Here is a 16,304-nt window from a genome sequence, read left to right as displayed (position 1 = left end):
ACAACACGTGCCAAATGTTTGTGGGGGGGGGAGTGTGAACATGGTGCAGGGGGTTGGACTAGATGACCCAGGAGGTCCCTTCCAATTCTGTGAACAGAGGCAGTAGAGTTATCAGCCTTAAATTGGGAAATGCCTGGAGATTTGGAGGGGTGGAGCCTGAGGAAGGCAGGAAATGGGGAGGGGAGGGACTTCAGTGAGGTATAATGCCATGGAATCCAGCTTTTCTCCAGGCGAACTGATCTTTAACACCTGGAGATTAGGTATAATCCTAGAAAAAAACTCCAGCTACTGCATGGCAACTGGCCACTCTAGGAGACAGCAGTGGGATCTGGTGGACTTTTGTAAACAAAGTCTCTATAGCTTCTCCATTGCAGGTCCTTTGTTCCTCCAAATCACAGAATCATAGAGTTGGAAGGAACTGCTGGAGTCATTTAGTCCAACCCCCTGCAGAATGTAGGAAATTCATTATTACATGCCCATAATTGTGACCCCAATTCCATGCCCGGATGATGTCCGCCCCAAACCAGGATCCCTGGCCAGTCTGGCCTGGCAGAAATTTGACCCTACCCCCAAACCCCCAAGTGGTGATGGGCATTTCCCTGGGCAGGCAAGAAGGGCCACAAGAGCCAAGCACCGACACAGTCCCTTCCTGCCCACCCATTTCCAACCTGCCTAAATTCTCAGATTAGCATTTCTGTCAGATGACCATCTTGCCTCTGCTTAAAAACTTCCAAAGAAGGAGAACTCACCACCTCCCAAGGAAGCCTGTTCCGCTGAGGAATCACTCTAACTGCCAGGAGTTTCTTCCGGATGTTTAGCTGAAACTTCTTTTGAATTGATTCCAACCCATTGGTTCTGGTCCGGCCCTCTATGGCAACAGAAAACAACTCTGCTCCATCCTCTAAGTGGCGGCCCTTCACGTACTTCAAAAGGGGTATCATATCACCTCCTAGTCGTCTTCTCTCCAGGCTACACAGACGAAGCTCCCTCAACCTTTCCACATATATCTTGGTCTCCAAATCTCTCACCATTTTCATTGGCCAAACTGTGGCTTCCTTCCCTTCCTAGCTGTGGCTTCATTTATAGTTACTAACTTCAGGGTGGGGCCTGGAGTTCTCTTGGAATAACAGCTTATATCTATACAATCGGGATCATTTTCCCTGGGCCTATTCTGCACACAATAGGTAATGCACTTTCAATGCACTTTAGAAGTAGATTATCCTGTTCCGCACAGGAAAATCCAGGTGTCAAAGCACATTGAAAGTTCATTATCCTTTGAGAACAGAATGGACCCTAGAGGAGATGTCAGCTTCTGTGCCTGGGTTGGTCAAGCTGTGACTCTTCAAATGGTCACGGACTTCAGTTACCCCGAGCCCCTGCTAGCATGGCCAGTTGACGGGAGCTCATGGGAATTGTAGTGCATGAACATCTGGAGAGCCACAGTTTGGCTTCCCCTGCTCTATGACCTCACACCCAGGTTTGCTCCCCCAAATTCTGCCCCCACAACCAAATCCTTAGGAATTCCCCAAGCAAGAGCTGGCAACCCTTGTAATGTGTAGGAAATAGAACTTGGCTTACCATTATCTAAGTACGATGCTGCAGAGACAAACATTCATATGTGGGATGTTGCCCTTGTGTATTTCTCACTGAATTGGACTTTTTGACACTGGAATTTGAGAAAAACAGTTGTTGCCTAGTCACTGGCCTAAGGTTCTTGCTGAATGGCTAGGATTCTTTTAAAGAAACAGAATCTAATAACGCAACAAGCCTTTAACAGCATATAGAAGTACAATATAAGGAGGGAAAGTGCAAAAGGATCCACTGCTAGAGAAAACAAAGGCAAAGATCAAGCTTCAGAGTAAAACATAATACATTCACGATATCTCATGGCAAGATATAAAAACTTTGCAATTGGTTCAATTATATCAGGGTTCTGGGATGTCAAAAGAAACTGAATCTTACGTTCATCCGAATGCAGTTCTCTTTTACACAGCAGCGAGTTAAGAAATTTAGGAATCTAATAAATCCGTTGGCCCTCCATAGTGTCAATCCCATATTCGCCATGGAGAACAGGATGAGAGAGCTCTGTCTTTTCGGCTCATCCAAATGCCCATTTTTTGGAAAGGAATCCCAGAAGAATTCAGAGTTCACTTGGTTGCCTCCACAGTACTCCAGGGATACCCGCCTTGCACTTTTGAGAACGACGGAGATTTAGGAACTTGTTTCTCTGGAGAATTTGTGATGGGGAGAGTGGCGTCAGAGTTTATTTATATCTCTTGGAAGAATGTACAAAATGAAAACCTTTCTTCCGTTATCTAGGACTCACCTCAAGCAAATGCCTCGATCTGTATAGCTGAAGTACCTGCTCAGAGTTGCCTCAAACTGTTCTTTTTAGATCCATTCAAGCCTGAACTCTCCCTAGAGATTAAGGTGGCTAAACTGCCTTCGACTCACTGGGAAAGAAAAGAATGCTAGGGAAAATTGAAGGCAGAAGGAAAAGAGAAAGACCGGAGGATTGACGCAAACAAGGAAGTCGTGTTAATAAGACGTGCTAACGATGGGGCGTTTTGGACATTGTTAATTCATAGGGTTACCATTAGTTTGGTGTCAGTTTGGTGTCGTGGTTAGGAGTGCGGACTTCTAATCTGGCATGCCGGGTTCGATTCTGCGCTCCCCCACATGCAGCCAGCTGGGTGACCTTGGGCTCGCCACGGCACTGATAAAACTGTTCTGACCGGGCAGTGATATCAGGGCTCTCTCAGCCTCACCCACCCCACAGGGTGTCTGTTGTGGGGAGAAGAAAGGCAAATGGAAGCCCCTTTGAGACTCCTTCGGATATACAAAAGCGGCATATAAGAACCAACTCTTCTTCTTCTTCTTCAGTAATTTCAGGGCTCTCTTAGCCTCACCCACCTCACAGGGTGTCTGTTGTGGGGAGAGGAAAGGGAAGGCGACTGGAAGCCGCTTTGAGCCTCCTTCGGGTAGGGAAAAGCGGCATATAAGAACCAACTCTTCTTCTTCTTCTTCTTCTTCTTCTTCTTCTTCTTCTTCTTCTTCTTCTTCTTCTTCTAGTTGGAAATGACGATGACACTTAGAAATGCACATTAGGGATGGGCACGAACCAAGTCATGAACTGAATTTTCCCACAAAAATTCTCCAGTTCATGCCTCCCGAATCACCTTCTCCGAACATTTCCCGAACCTCTGTCTGATTCAGTTGAGGGTTGTTGGCTGGCAGCCATTTTAGGCTGACAGCAAATGGGTGTGCGTGTCCCTTTGGCAGCCTGAAATGGCTTCTGCAAGCCATTTCAGTCATCAGTTTCACTCCCCCCCCCCAATCCAAGCAGGAAAGAGCAAAATCGATCGCTGAACTGGCTTGCAGCTAGTTTGGGCTGACAGTGGTGATAGCCAAATGGCCTAATTAGGGTTCTTTTGCCTAGCCCCAATTAATCACACTGAGAGAAAAACCTTTTTATATTTTTACTGCGGATGAAATATAGACACAGGGGAGTTCTCAAATCTGCGCAGAGAATAATAGGATTACATAGTTTTAAATACCCTTTCCTTGGAGGCTGGGAAAGATGATGCCCCTTGTGGGATGAGCCAATGGCCTGGGGTCTCTACCTCCTCCCTCCACCTCCCAGGAACACCCTACAGCCCTTATTCCAGCCTTCTAGGAACTGCTGATAGGGATCTGATTCTTCGCCTGACATTACTCCCAGCGCCCAAGGTTTACATATTGTAATGGCTTAGTTTGAATGAATGAATGAATGAATGAATGAATGAATGAATGAATGAATGAATGAATACTTTCTGACTGCTGACATAGAAGTGGTGTTATCTGGGGATGGCCCATTCACACTTGCCCATTAGACCCCCCCAAGTCACAAATATGTTTGTGTGATTCGGCTGAAAGTGACAGAGGGGTGGGAGCGCAGCCAACAAATCAGTAGGAGCATCATCAGGGTTTGACATTCAGGAACTTGTCCACGTCCCGTGGTTCAATAGGGACTCATTTTCGACTCCGACCCCTGCTGTTCCAGCGCACTGTTGATGCCAGCTAGCCATCTCACCCAACATCTCCTGCAAAGTAGGCACCATTGCTGAACGGGGGGCTATCTTTCCCAGAATACGGCTGATCACCTGCAGTATCGGCCACTGGAGGTCCTTCCATGCGTATTATGTATGTGTGTGCATGGTATTCATGCTCTGATGCTGTCAGGGGCTTGATAAGCCATCCTCATGCTCGCTGCCATTCAATCTTAAGGATGAGGGACACCAGAGGGAGGTACTTTGAGTGGTTCGGGTCAGGTCTGTCTGTCTTAAGGGCGGATTCAGGGGGCAGTCGTGTCAGTCTGAAGCAGCAGGGGGAAAGCTTGAGCCCAGCGTCACTGTTAAGACCAACTTATTCTGGGCATGAGCTTTTCCATGCACGCACACTTCTTCAGATCTATGAAAGCTTATCCCCAGAATAACACTTTGTTGGTCTTAGCGGTGCCACCGGACTCAAAATCTGTCCTGTCTTAAGGACGGTCATTACTCATCTGCCATCCCTCAAGGAAAAGTTGTGTGTTTAGTGCGCGGTTCTATATATAGTTGGTGTATGCTTAGACATTTATATCAATAGCACTGGCTCAGTTAATCCCTCTGGTCAATGAGAAAAGTTCCTGTGCAGGAGCTTAGACATTGTGGCTTCTTTTAGGAAATAGCGGCAAAGGGGGTTTATTGAGAAGGCAGACTTGTAATGCTGGAGGCTTTCACATCTCCAGTCTAAACTGCTGTCTATCAAAGGAGCATTTCCCTTCCAATGTTAACTCTTCTGCCTCCATGACTGTCTTGATCTGGTTCTCTGGTCCAAAGGGATTCCCCACGCCCACTGATTTGGAAACCTGAAAAGCAGGAAGAAGGAGTGAGAGAGGTGGGTAGATAGTTGTAAGTTTCCTACATTCTTCAGGGGGTTGGACTAAATGACCCACGAGGTCCCTTCCAACTCTATGATTCTATGATAGTGTCATATTTTGGGCTAGAGTACCAGAGGAGTGAAGTGAGGAATGAATTGACATTGTCCAAGTAGGACCAGAGAGGCAGAGTCAAAAAATAACTATTGCAGGGTGGCAAAGACGGGGAAATGTTAAGATCCTGCAGAGGTGACATGGGTAGGAACTAGAAACGGGGGGGTTTCAGTGGTGGCCCCTCGCCTTTGAACCCCCCCCCCAACTGAAGGCTTGATTGGCACTTACCTGAGTTCATGCCCAGCTTGGAGACTGGCAATACTACCGTTGATAAACAATCAAGCCTATGAACACCCACCTGCCTTCCTATCCACTCTATTCAATCTTTTAAAAAATAATAATATAATTTATTTAGAGGGGGATAACATCACATGGGTAAAACAATACAGAAGGGGAGGGGAGAAGTTCCATACAGAAATACAACAAAGGACCATTAAAAAAAACCCTAACCAACAAAACAACACACAAAACAACCATGCTGGAATTCAGTGACGGACTCTTACTTGACACTTGAATGCCCAGGGAAATGCCGATTGCCACTTTGGGATCAGGAGGTGAATTTCCTCCAGTCCAGACTGGCCAGGGAATCTGGGGTTTTTTGAGGGGGCATCATATGGGCATGGAACTGGAGTCACTTTGGTTGGGCAGCTAGTTGTGAATTTCCTGTATTCTGCCGGGGGTTGGACTAGATGACCCTGGAGGTCCCTTCCAACTCTGTGATTCTAATTGACAGTAGGCTACCAGTATCTTTCTTTTTTAACGTTTGTATTTGTGAGGTAAACGTGCAAATAAATGTAGAGCCCTTCCAACTTAACGGCCTAACACCATCATTAAGAGCAAGCCGTAATGGTTTACAGCTCTTCACCTGAGGTAAAAACACGACCAAACATAAGGAAAGGATAGTTTTCTAAGAATCTGGTGAAATATTTCACCTGACCATTCTGCAGAAATATTCCCCTCAGAAGGAGGAGGACACCATCTCAGGCCCATTCGTATAAATTCACCTTCAATCTGAAATTGTGATGATTGACATCCATGAGAGAGAAAGAAAGAAAGAAAGAAAGAAAGAAAGAAAGAAAGAAAGAAAGAAAGAAAGAAAGAAAGAAAGAAAGAAAGAAAGAAAGAAAGAAAGAAAGAAAGAAAGAAAGAAAGAAAGAAAGAAAGAAAGAGGGGAGGAGAAAACGAAAACTCCGTTCACCAAGGGCAACTCTTGCTGGATTTAATGATTCTTTCCTGAGGCTAATGACGATCCTTAAAAGGGCCCCTATAATTGCCAAACGGCCCGTCTTCCCAACTGTGGAAATGTTCAGGGTGAGCCGGCCGGCGTTTGTTAGCGGAAAGCCCTTCCTCCTGACAGCTGCTCGACGACACCGCTGCCAGTGCGCACGCCGGAACGCTGGGCGCTCGGCTCATTTGTAAGGCGGGAGGGACGCGCCTCCGTGTCTTACAGCTGCAAAAACATGCTTGCGCTGTTTGCATTAGAAATACAGCACAGGTAGCCATTCTTACCACAAAGGCTTCATGGGTAATTATAGGAGAAATCTGCCACTTATACCGACACAAACAGTGGCAGTGCGTTGGCTGAGGTGTACAATATTAGCTTGTCATGTGAGGATGTGTTCACATGGCACAAAGGAAATAACACATTCCCTTCTCATTAGGCCCTTCTCTCTCTCTCTCTCTCTCTCTTTTCTTTCTAGGGCTGCCATGTTGGGGTTGGGTAATTCCAGGAGATTTGGGGATTGAAACCTAGGGAGGGCAGGGTTTGGGGAGGGACCTCAGCAAGCCCCGCCCTTCACGGCAGCCATTTTCTCCAGGGGGGATGGATCTGTATAGCCTAGAGATCGGACGCAGTCCTGAATTTTTTTTTCCAATCAACTATTTTTATTAAGAGTTTCGGTACAGATGAAAAAGTGAAAGGAAAGAAATAAGGGGGGGGGGACAGCATAAAGAGGGGAAGGGGGGAAATGAAAGCACAATGAACAGACGTGTCGGTCTCATCACAGTCAATTTTGAGTTTTCAGCCTTCCATAGCTTAGATCAGGCTTTCTCAGGCTGTTTCTTGATGGACCCGGAGGGGCTTCCGCAAAGGGAGTGAATTAATTTTTAATAAATCTTTTAAATTCGTTAAACATGTATCGGGTGATAGGACCATATATGGCCATGTCAACCTGCCTCCCCATTCCAAGATGGCCAGTGGTGGGCCTGGATGGGGGTGGGAAGGGGAGGGGCCCCGGGTGGGCGTGTCCACAGCTCTGCTTCCCAGCCATATTCTGCACGATTGTGACCACTTCTGGGGTTTCTTGAAGCCTGAAGAATGTTACAGGGGTTTCTCAATGGTAAAAAATTTGAGAAGGCTGCCTTAGATCTTCACTTCTTAATTCAGATTTAATTCAGATTTATATTTAAATAGCTTCATAAGTCTCCATTGGAGCCAGCTTGGTGTGGTGGTTAGGAGGGTGAAATTCTAATCTGGCGAGCCAGGTTCGATTCCCCGCTCCCCCACATGCAGCCAGCTGGGTGACCTTGGGCTCACCACAGCACTGATAAAACTGTTCTGACCGAGCAGTGATATCAGGGCTCTCTCAGCCTCACCCTCCTCACAGGGTGTCTGTTGTGGGGAGAGGAAAGGGAAGGCGATTGTAAGCCGCTCTGAGACTCCTTCTGGCTTCATCCTGCAAAGGCATTCAGGGATTGCCACTCCTGCAGATAAAATCTCCGCCTAGAACCAGCGGCCCCCTTTGCCAGGTTTCAGGAGGCATTTGTGGAACTCCCAGTCCTGACCAAAAAACCGAGAGGTTTCGTGGGTGTCTCTGCAGGTGAACGTTCTAAGGTGGCCATATGCTGATAAATCGCAGCCATGCCAAAACCACTATTCCAAACCCAGGGAGGTGCAACCGCCCTCAAAATAAGATACCCTGCTGTTTCTTTTGCACTGCCGGTTGTACTTTTGGTTAACTTAATAGCCGAGCGGTTACAGTATGCCGGAAGACGTAGGTATGGGGCAAGGACACGATACGTGTGGGTGATTTTAACCCTCCCCATTTTAAACAACAAAGCGTCTCTCTTATTTGTGCTACCTACATAGGCTCACAATAATTTGCCGTTCCCCCTCAGCCCTCCTATCGCCATGTTACTCAGTCATCTCTTTTCTTTCCCCTTCGTCCCCTTTCCCTCCCTCCTCTATCGTAGGCCGAGCCGAAACCATTCCCGCTCCCTTCTGAAAAAGCTTTTCAATTTCTCTCGCCAGGTTGTTGTTTCGTAACGTTTTATACAAGAAAAGCTGCACTCGAGGCACAGAACGCCCTCCACAATATTAAAACTTTACCTGGGGTGAGTACATTTACTTTTTATTTTTATTATTATTATTCCTCTGCAGTCGTTTGGTAGCTTGGAGGAAGGGCGGTGTGGGAGTGGGGGGAGAGCTACTTCCTTTCCAGAAGTTACTGTTTACAAGCTCTTAATGTCCCAAACAGCTTTGGCCTTTTCAAGGTTAATGACCTGATGGTACAGCTCACATAGGAAGTCCGTACGGTCAGTGATCTTGTTAGCAAGGTTGATAATGGTTCTTACTGCGCGGCTCCCGACTGTGGCGAATGGCAGAGGGGCCAATTGGCCCCCTCTGTCGTCCATCCGGGGCCATGGGGCCGATAATTGGCCCCTGTTTCCTAACCCGGACTGAGCCCACCCCCCTTAGCCTTACGCTTTTATTTATACTACGGAGCGGTATGCAGATAAAGCTATACACCTTATTTTTAAACAATATTTGTTGCTTAATCACCTCATAGACTGTGCAAAACAGATCCTGCTAGTTATCCCCCTTTTCACATAGCTGATTTCCCCCAATTTTTGCTCAGGATGTTTGGGAATAACAGAGCCTTTCGCTTAACACAAGAAAATGGGGTTTTCAAGGCCAGGGACAAACAGAGGTGACTGGACTCACGGGGACCCCATGGAATCCCATCTCATGAGGTTTGCAAGGCAATGGACATCCAGAAGTGGCTTGCTAATGTCTACCACTGTATAGCGACCCTGGTCTTCCTTGGTGGTCTCCCATCCAAGTTCTAACCAGGGCTGACCCTGCTTAGCTTCCAAGATCAGATGACATCTGGTTGGGGCCACCCAGCTTAGGGCAATGATGTGCCGTCAAGTCACCAATGACTCATGCAGCCCCAGGACTGTGGGGTCTCAAGACAAGATGTGAGCAGAAGTGGTTTGCCACTCCCTTCCTCTGCATAGCAACTCCTTGGTGGTCTCCCGGCCACATACTTATCATAGCCAACCCTCCTTAGCTTCTACATTCCAACATAATTAGGCTGTTCTGGGTTATTCAGTCTGCCCTGGGTTTGACTGCAAAACTAAAAGTAAAATCGATGAGCTGAGTTTGGACTAATTCTGTTTGGGATTGCATTATGGGTCTGTTTTACGACAAAACAGTCTTCTTGAGTCAGCTTCTAGAAGAGGTGGGCCTCCTGATGGCACCTGTGTTTTGGCCACTGCATGGCAGTGTGTTGAACTGGTTGGGCCATTAGCCTGATCCAACATGGCTTCTGCTATGTTCTTATAGACGGAATAGTGTGTCTGGGGCAGTAGTGCTCCCTATTCTTGGTGCTTGATGGTCAACAGTGAGAGAGCTTCTGGAGTTCTAGTACCACTGGGTCTTGGCCACAGTGTGACACAGAGTGTAGGGCTGGATGGACCATTGGCCTGATGCAATATGGCTTCTCTTATGTTCTTATGGTCCTGCTGGTGGACCTCCTGATGGTACCTGTTTTTTCCCCACTGTGTGATACATAGTGTTGGACTGGATGGGCCATTGACCTGATCCAATATGGCTTCACTTATGTTCTTATGGCCCTTCTGGTGGACCTCCTGATGGTACCTGTTTTTTTCCCACTGTGTGGTACATAGTGTTGGACTGGATGGGCCACTGACCTGATCCAATATGGCTTCTCTTATGTTCTTATGGCCCTGCTGGTAGACTTCCATTTCTTCCAAACCCTGGGGATGGTTATTTTTATAAAACAGTCAGAGGTGCAAACAGGTGGTAGTACCAAGGAAGGATGCCTTCCCATCTGATCAAGTACTACATGAATACTATTCCCACCTCCCACTGTAGTATGTCAGGTAGCAGGGTGGGGTAGTTTACCTGGAAGTTGCATTTAAGGAGAGTCATGTTTGCCCAACTTCATAGCGTTCTAAGTTCCGCAGGGCCTATAAAGCAGAGCTCTTCTGCCAGGTCTTTGGTTGAAGCAAATTAATGAACTGAGGGTGGGTCCCAGTGAAGAATCCAGTATAGAGAAATATAGATGCACTGGGGAACCAATATGGCAATAAAATATCCAAAATGGACTTATATAGAATCTTCTCTCTTCAGTAAGTCTTTATTCTTTATAATTTCACACAAGTCCTGACGCGTTTCGCCTTATAGCTTTCCCAAGGGATGATGGTTCTTGTAAAATACAAATGTAAAATTAGTAGTTGTTCAACAATAATAATTACGTACATATTAACAAATTAACCGGTAGTTGTCATGACTACCACTAATTTTACCTTTGTATTTTCCAAGAACCATCGTCCCTTGGAAAAGCTATAAGGCGAAACGCGTCAGGATTTGTGTGAAATTATAAAGAATAAAGACTTACTGAAGATAGAAGACACTACATAAGTCCATTTTAAGTCTTTGGTTGAGGCTGGGGTCAGGAACAACTTGGGCCCCTCTTCTGGCCGACATTTTACCATCAGACAAAGCCCCACCCTGTGGTGATTGGCTGGAGATCAGGGAGGATTGGGGACTACGCCTCTGTCTTGTGTTTAAAATATTTAAGGGGTTGATTGGTTTTATTAGGGTTTTATTGTTTTACACGTAAGATTCCACGAATCCTCAGAAAGTCGCAGGATAGAAATCTAGTGAGTGAGTGAGTGAGTGAGTGAATAAATTAATGAACACTTTTGCCTTCCTTTGATCCCCCAAAGAATTGCTGAAAGTGGAACATGTCAATATTTCAAGGAATTTTGGTGACGACTGTTCCTCTCTGAATGTACCAATCAGTTTAGCATGATCCTGAACCCTTTTCTTCTAGATTGGGGCTACATGCAACAGCCAATGGTTGCAGTTATTTCTTTTTAAATCCATCTTTAGTCTGTGCACTCTATTCCTCATCTTCAGGACCATGACTCAGTGGTAGAACATCTGCTTTCAATGCATAAACTCCTAGGTTTACCTGAAGCAGCCTTATATTGAATCAGACCACTAGTCTGTCAATGTCCAGCATTTTCTACTCAGACTGGCAGCAGCTGTCTAGGATCTCGGACAGAGGTCTTTCCCATCACCCACTGCCTGGTCCTTTTCAGCTGGAGATGCCGGGGATGGAACCTGGAACCTTCTGCATGCCAAACAGAGCTTCTTCCACTGAGCCACAGGCCCTTCCCATGGCTCCCCAAGGTCTCAGGCAGAGGTCTTTCCCATCACCTAATGCCCGGTCCTTTTAACTGGAGATGCCGGGGATTGAACCTGGGACCTTCTGCAAGCCAGGCAGGCGCTCTACCACTGAGCCACAACCCCTCAGCATCACTGTTGAATCAGGTGTTCTGAGAGACCTCTGAGACCATGGAAAACCGCTTCCAGTCAGAACAGGTAATATTGTCTACTCAGACTGGTAGTTGCACTTGAGGGTCCTTGGAGATCTTTCACATCACCTGCCACATGATTAACTGGAAATGCTGGAGATTCAACCTGGGGCCTTCTACATGCTAAGCAGATGCTCGGCCATTCAGCCATGGACCCTCCACAATAAAAGACATGTATTTTACATGCTGTGCATGTCTTCGCCGGTAGCAGGAGCCAATCCCAGCTGCAAATAGGCCTCTTTTAATTCATATTGGGCACCTGGCCAGCCTGGGATGAAGCCCCTCAAGATGAAAGCAATCCGGAGCTGTCCAACAATTCAGGAGGTAGAAGCTGGGAATGTTCGTAACAGGCAAAACTCGGTGAGGTGGGGGTCCGGTAGGCTTGGAGCTGTCCAGGCTGAAGCAGGAGGTTTTTATCTGGAGATGTCAAATCTGCAGATTAGACCTCAGTTCTGGAGTTACCTAGGACAGTGGTCCCCAAACTTTTTATCACCTGGGACCGGTCAAAGCTTGACAATTTTACTGAGGCCCGGAGGGGGGGGTAGTCTTTTGCCGAGGGACGTCGCCACCGCTGCCTGAGCCCCTGCTCCGCTTGCTTTCCCGCCGGTGCCCCTGACTTCCGGCGGCCCGCTGGGGGGTGCTGCCAGCAGCAGCTGCACAGTGCCACGCTGAGGGGGAGCCCCAGCCATGGCAGCTGCCAGAGAGCACCAAAAATGAGCCAGCGGCAGAGTGGCAGGGCAGCCCCCGAGGCAGCAGCTCGGACCGGGGGTTGGGGACCACTGATCTAGGAAACTGACTAGCCCAAGTCTTCCTGTGGCCGAAGTAGAGGCCCTGATCCTGTCAAGCTCTAGAACCGATGACAAGAGATGCTGTCATGTTGCTATGCCTCCAGAATGAGTAATTTCATCCATGCACTTTAATTGCTGAGCAGTTAAACCAGGGAACAAAACAGAACATCTGTTGTGTATGAATTCCATACTGTCTACCCTCCAAAGTAGCCAATTACTCCAAGGGAACTGCTTTCTGTTATCGAGTGATCAGAAACGTGGAAGACCTCCAGCCTCCACCTGGAGATTGGCAGCCATTCTCCTAACTCCAGGATTGAAGGCATTTCCTTACAGTGTAGCTCTCACAACCAGTTCTGCTTTGCATTCTGCTTGTTCGGCTGAGGGCTGCAGAAAGAACCTTGTTGGTTTAAGCTGGGAGGGGAGCCCCTCATTGTATGGTCAGACGGAGGAACCAGCAATAAGAGTGGACAGAAGTTGGTTTTCTCTCTGTCTCTCTCTCCCAGAGTCAGTTCTGATAATTGTTAAGAGACGTGAAGGATACAGAGAAACTTTATATAGGTCCTCAACACCTACAGGTAGTTGGGTTCTGGGGGAAATAGGGAGGGGTCATGGCTCAGTTGAAGAGAATGTTTGGGCTTGCCGAAGGTCCCTGGTTCAATCCCCAGCATCTCCAGTTCAGAGGAGTAGGCAGTAGGTGATGGGAAAGACCTTTGCCTGAGACCCTGAAGAGCCATGGGAAGGGCTGTGGCTCAGTAGTAGAGTGTCTGCTTGGCATGCAGAAGTTCCCTGGTTCAATCCCCGGCGTCTCCAGTTGAAAAGGACCAGGCATTAGGTGATAGGGAAGACCTCTGCCTGAGACATGGGGGAGTTGTTGCCAGTCTGAGTACATGATACTATTATTGTTGTTGTTATTGTTGTTGTCAAGATTTATATACTACCCTTCTCACTCTTTTGAGTGGGCTCCTCGCAGTTCACAATCGTCCGATTAAAACATCCATGGTAAGATTGCAATTAAAACATCACATTAATCAAAACAAGGCAATAGAACATCTAAAATATTAATCCAATTTTTTTTAATGGCTCCCATCCTTAGACTGGCGAGTAAGTTTAAAAGAGGAGGACGAAAAAGGGGCAGGGTGTATTAGCCGGTCAGCCGGACAACCAGAGGAGACCCTGATGGGCCTATAGCTTGATTAAGTATAGAGCAGCTAAGGCCTCAAAGCAGATCCCCCCCACCCCCAAAAAATCAAGGCCCTGAAAAGTCTTTCAGTCTAATTTTTTCCCACAGTCCAGCCCTCCCCTTTTGCAGTATCCATTTCAAACTAGGCTGGATCCTGTAACTCTGCTTTCATGCACGGCTTTAGCTGATACACACTTCTTCTTAGCAGAAAGGTGCGCGCGCATCAGCATGCCATTCCTTCCTTTGGAGTTTTCAGCCCTTTTTTGGTGGACATGAAGAAGGCGACGGCGATAAGGCATGAATGATTAATGCTGCCTCTTGTAAGGGAGCATTGCTTGGGTGCCTCGCTGTTTGATTACAAGCCTTGGAATTAGTCAACATTTCCATAATTCTAAACCAATATACACCTGTTTTCCCACTGTGATGTGAAGGCACAACTTAATTTAACAGAAGCCCCGCTGAGCCAAGCCTCTCATTAAACTCCGAGCTGGTTCTTTAATTTAAAGTTGCAGCACCACTGTTTTGAAAGAAACCATCGTTGTATGCGGGCGCATAGTCTGTGGCAGAATTAATAAGGAGCTAATGAGGTGTTTTGCTGTATTCGAACCCGTGAAGCAGCCTTATACAGAAGGGGACTATTGGTCTTTCAAAGACACTAGTATCTACTCTAGGGTTTTGGTTGAAGTCTCTCATAGAATCATATGGGTACCTCATAGATCATCTAGTTGAACCCCCTGCACTATGCAGGACATTCACATCACCTACAGCCTGATCCTTATTGATGATGCCAGGGATTGATTTTGAGGCCTTCTGCATGCCAAGCAGAAATCTCTGAGCCAGGGCCCCTCACCTGAAAACTTCTAAGACGGCTCTAAAGCAGATGAATTGGCATGCACACAGCCCCCCGGATTGGAGACCTCATGTATTTATTTATTTGTTGGTTTAAAACATGCTTATGTGACCTCTTCACCCAATCAAGATCCCCAGTGGGACAAACAACAAGGTGTATGAACAATGAAAAATGTATAAAACAGTTCAATAAAATGGATCAGCGTACAATACCAGAATGAAACAAAGATGTCTTCACCCATTGGCAGAAGACACCAGTTTCAGGGGCTTCTCAACCTACAATTGGCTACGGAATCAAAGACGTAACTCAAAAGGGTCATGGGAACCTACATTGCAGGCCAGTGACATTAAGCAGATTGCAATGTAAGGGCAGGAAATGTTATGGCGTAAACCAGCTGTCCCCAACCCTCGGTCCGGAGACTGGTACCGGCTCGTGGATCAGTCGGTACCGGGCCATGGCTCCTCCTTGTCTTTCTCTCCAGCTACTGCCTTGGGGACTGCTCTGCCACTCTGCCACCTGCTCACCTTTGGTGCTCTCCAGCAGCCAGCCATGGCTGGGGCTCCCCCTTGGCGTGGCACTGTGCAACTGCGCCCCCCAGTGGTTGGAGGGAAGTCAGGGGCACCTGCGGGAAAGCAAGTGGAGCAGGGGCTCAGGTGGAGGCATCCCTTGGCAAAAGACTACCCCCCCCCGTGCCTTAGTAAAATTGTCAAGCATTGACCAGTCCCTGGTGATAAAAAGGTTGGGGACCACTGGCATAAGCCATCAAGCAGGACAAAAGCCAATATACCCATCTGGGTTTTGACACTGAGGAATTGATCTCTGTAACCTGGAGACCAGTGGAAATCACAGGAGATCTTCAGCCCAGGACTGGAGAATGGCAACCCCGAGCAGACTGAAAGATGTTATCCTCACCAGTTCTGCTGGATTATGGTTAACGGAGCTCTGCTGATGGGCTCCCCCCCCCCCCGGCATGTTTACCTCCCTTCGCCATTCACCTCTCACAAGCGGCTTACGGTCTTAATTTGCTCTGGCTCAGATAAGACACGAGGTATCTATTTAAATGGCCGTTTTAAACAGGAACGTAACAAAACATCAGTGATACAGCATCCGGCTAAAACAGCAGCCACCTGCTAATCAGCAGAGCTTTCCCGCATCCAGGCAAATGATCTTCTAAAAGAGGCCTTCTGTCGGAAAGCCAAGAGCTGGAAGCCAAGAAAACCCTGGGTCTGTGGTCGCATTCCAAAAGCACAGCTTCTTCTGTATTATCTTTCTCCCCAGTAACAACTGCCATTAGATCTATAAGGACTTCCTGGTTATTTGGGGAACTGGGAATGACAACCGTCCGAATTCTGTTTGTTCTGCTCCGGCGTTTCGGGAACAAATTTTGTCGCTAAATCGGAGGGCAGGCTACGGATTGTCTTGCGTTTTCAGGCATGCTTTTAGTTCTGATGCCAGGTTTTCCATATTTCCCCCCTCCGATTCCATTTATGAAATCTGTTACAATGCTCTGTTACCACAGCTGTTTGTTGTTGTTTTTTTTTCTTCTGGCTCGCAAGAATTAGGTACGATCTATTTAATTTATTTTTGTGAAAGTTGTCACAATAGTTTTTCTCAATCTTCAAGATCATCGTTATTCCCAAGAAATGTGAGGGCTGTATTTCTCAAGGTCACCCAGCTGGTTGTATGTGGGGGAGCGTGGAATCCAGCCTGGTTTGCCAAATTAGAAGTCTGCACTCCTAACCACTGCACCAAGATGGCTCTCTTAAATAAGTAAATTGTATCCTCGCTTTTCCTTTGGAAAGCTTGGAGCACCTAAAATTTGGAGGCTTCTAAGTTGACCTTTTG

At 47.1% G+C, this 16,304-nt stretch overlaps 1 protein-coding gene and 1 non-coding gene across 23 annotated transcripts in view; one reads left to right on the top strand and one right to left on the bottom strand.

The window, feature by feature from the left end:
• CELF2 (CUGBP Elav-like family member 2) overlaps positions 1 to 16,304 on the top strand; it is a 529,514-nt gene that overhangs the window by 379,933 nt on the left and 133,277 nt on the right. For all 22 annotated transcript variants that reach the window (XM_077340258.1, XM_077340257.1, XM_077340256.1 and 19 more), the window contains one exon: positions 8,262 to 8,344. In XM_077340258.1, the coding sequence (XP_077196373.1) occupies positions 8,262 to 8,344 (83 nt within the window). The remainder of the gene's footprint in view (positions 1 to 8,261; positions 8,345 to 16,304) is intronic.
• On the bottom strand, positions 11,505 to 11,576 carry TRNAA-GGC (transfer RNA alanine (anticodon GGC)). The gene has a single exon. It is a non-coding gene; the product is annotated as a tRNA-Ala (tRNA).

This window comes from Paroedura picta, chromosome 5 (assembly GCF_049243985.1).
Source record: "Paroedura picta isolate Pp20150507F chromosome 5, Ppicta_v3.0, whole genome shotgun sequence".
Classification (NCBI taxonomy): domain Eukaryota; kingdom Metazoa; phylum Chordata; class Lepidosauria; order Squamata; family Gekkonidae; genus Paroedura; species Paroedura picta.
The sequence above is the reverse complement of the archived record's forward strand: the minus strand, read 5'-3'. Positions and strand labels throughout refer to the sequence as shown.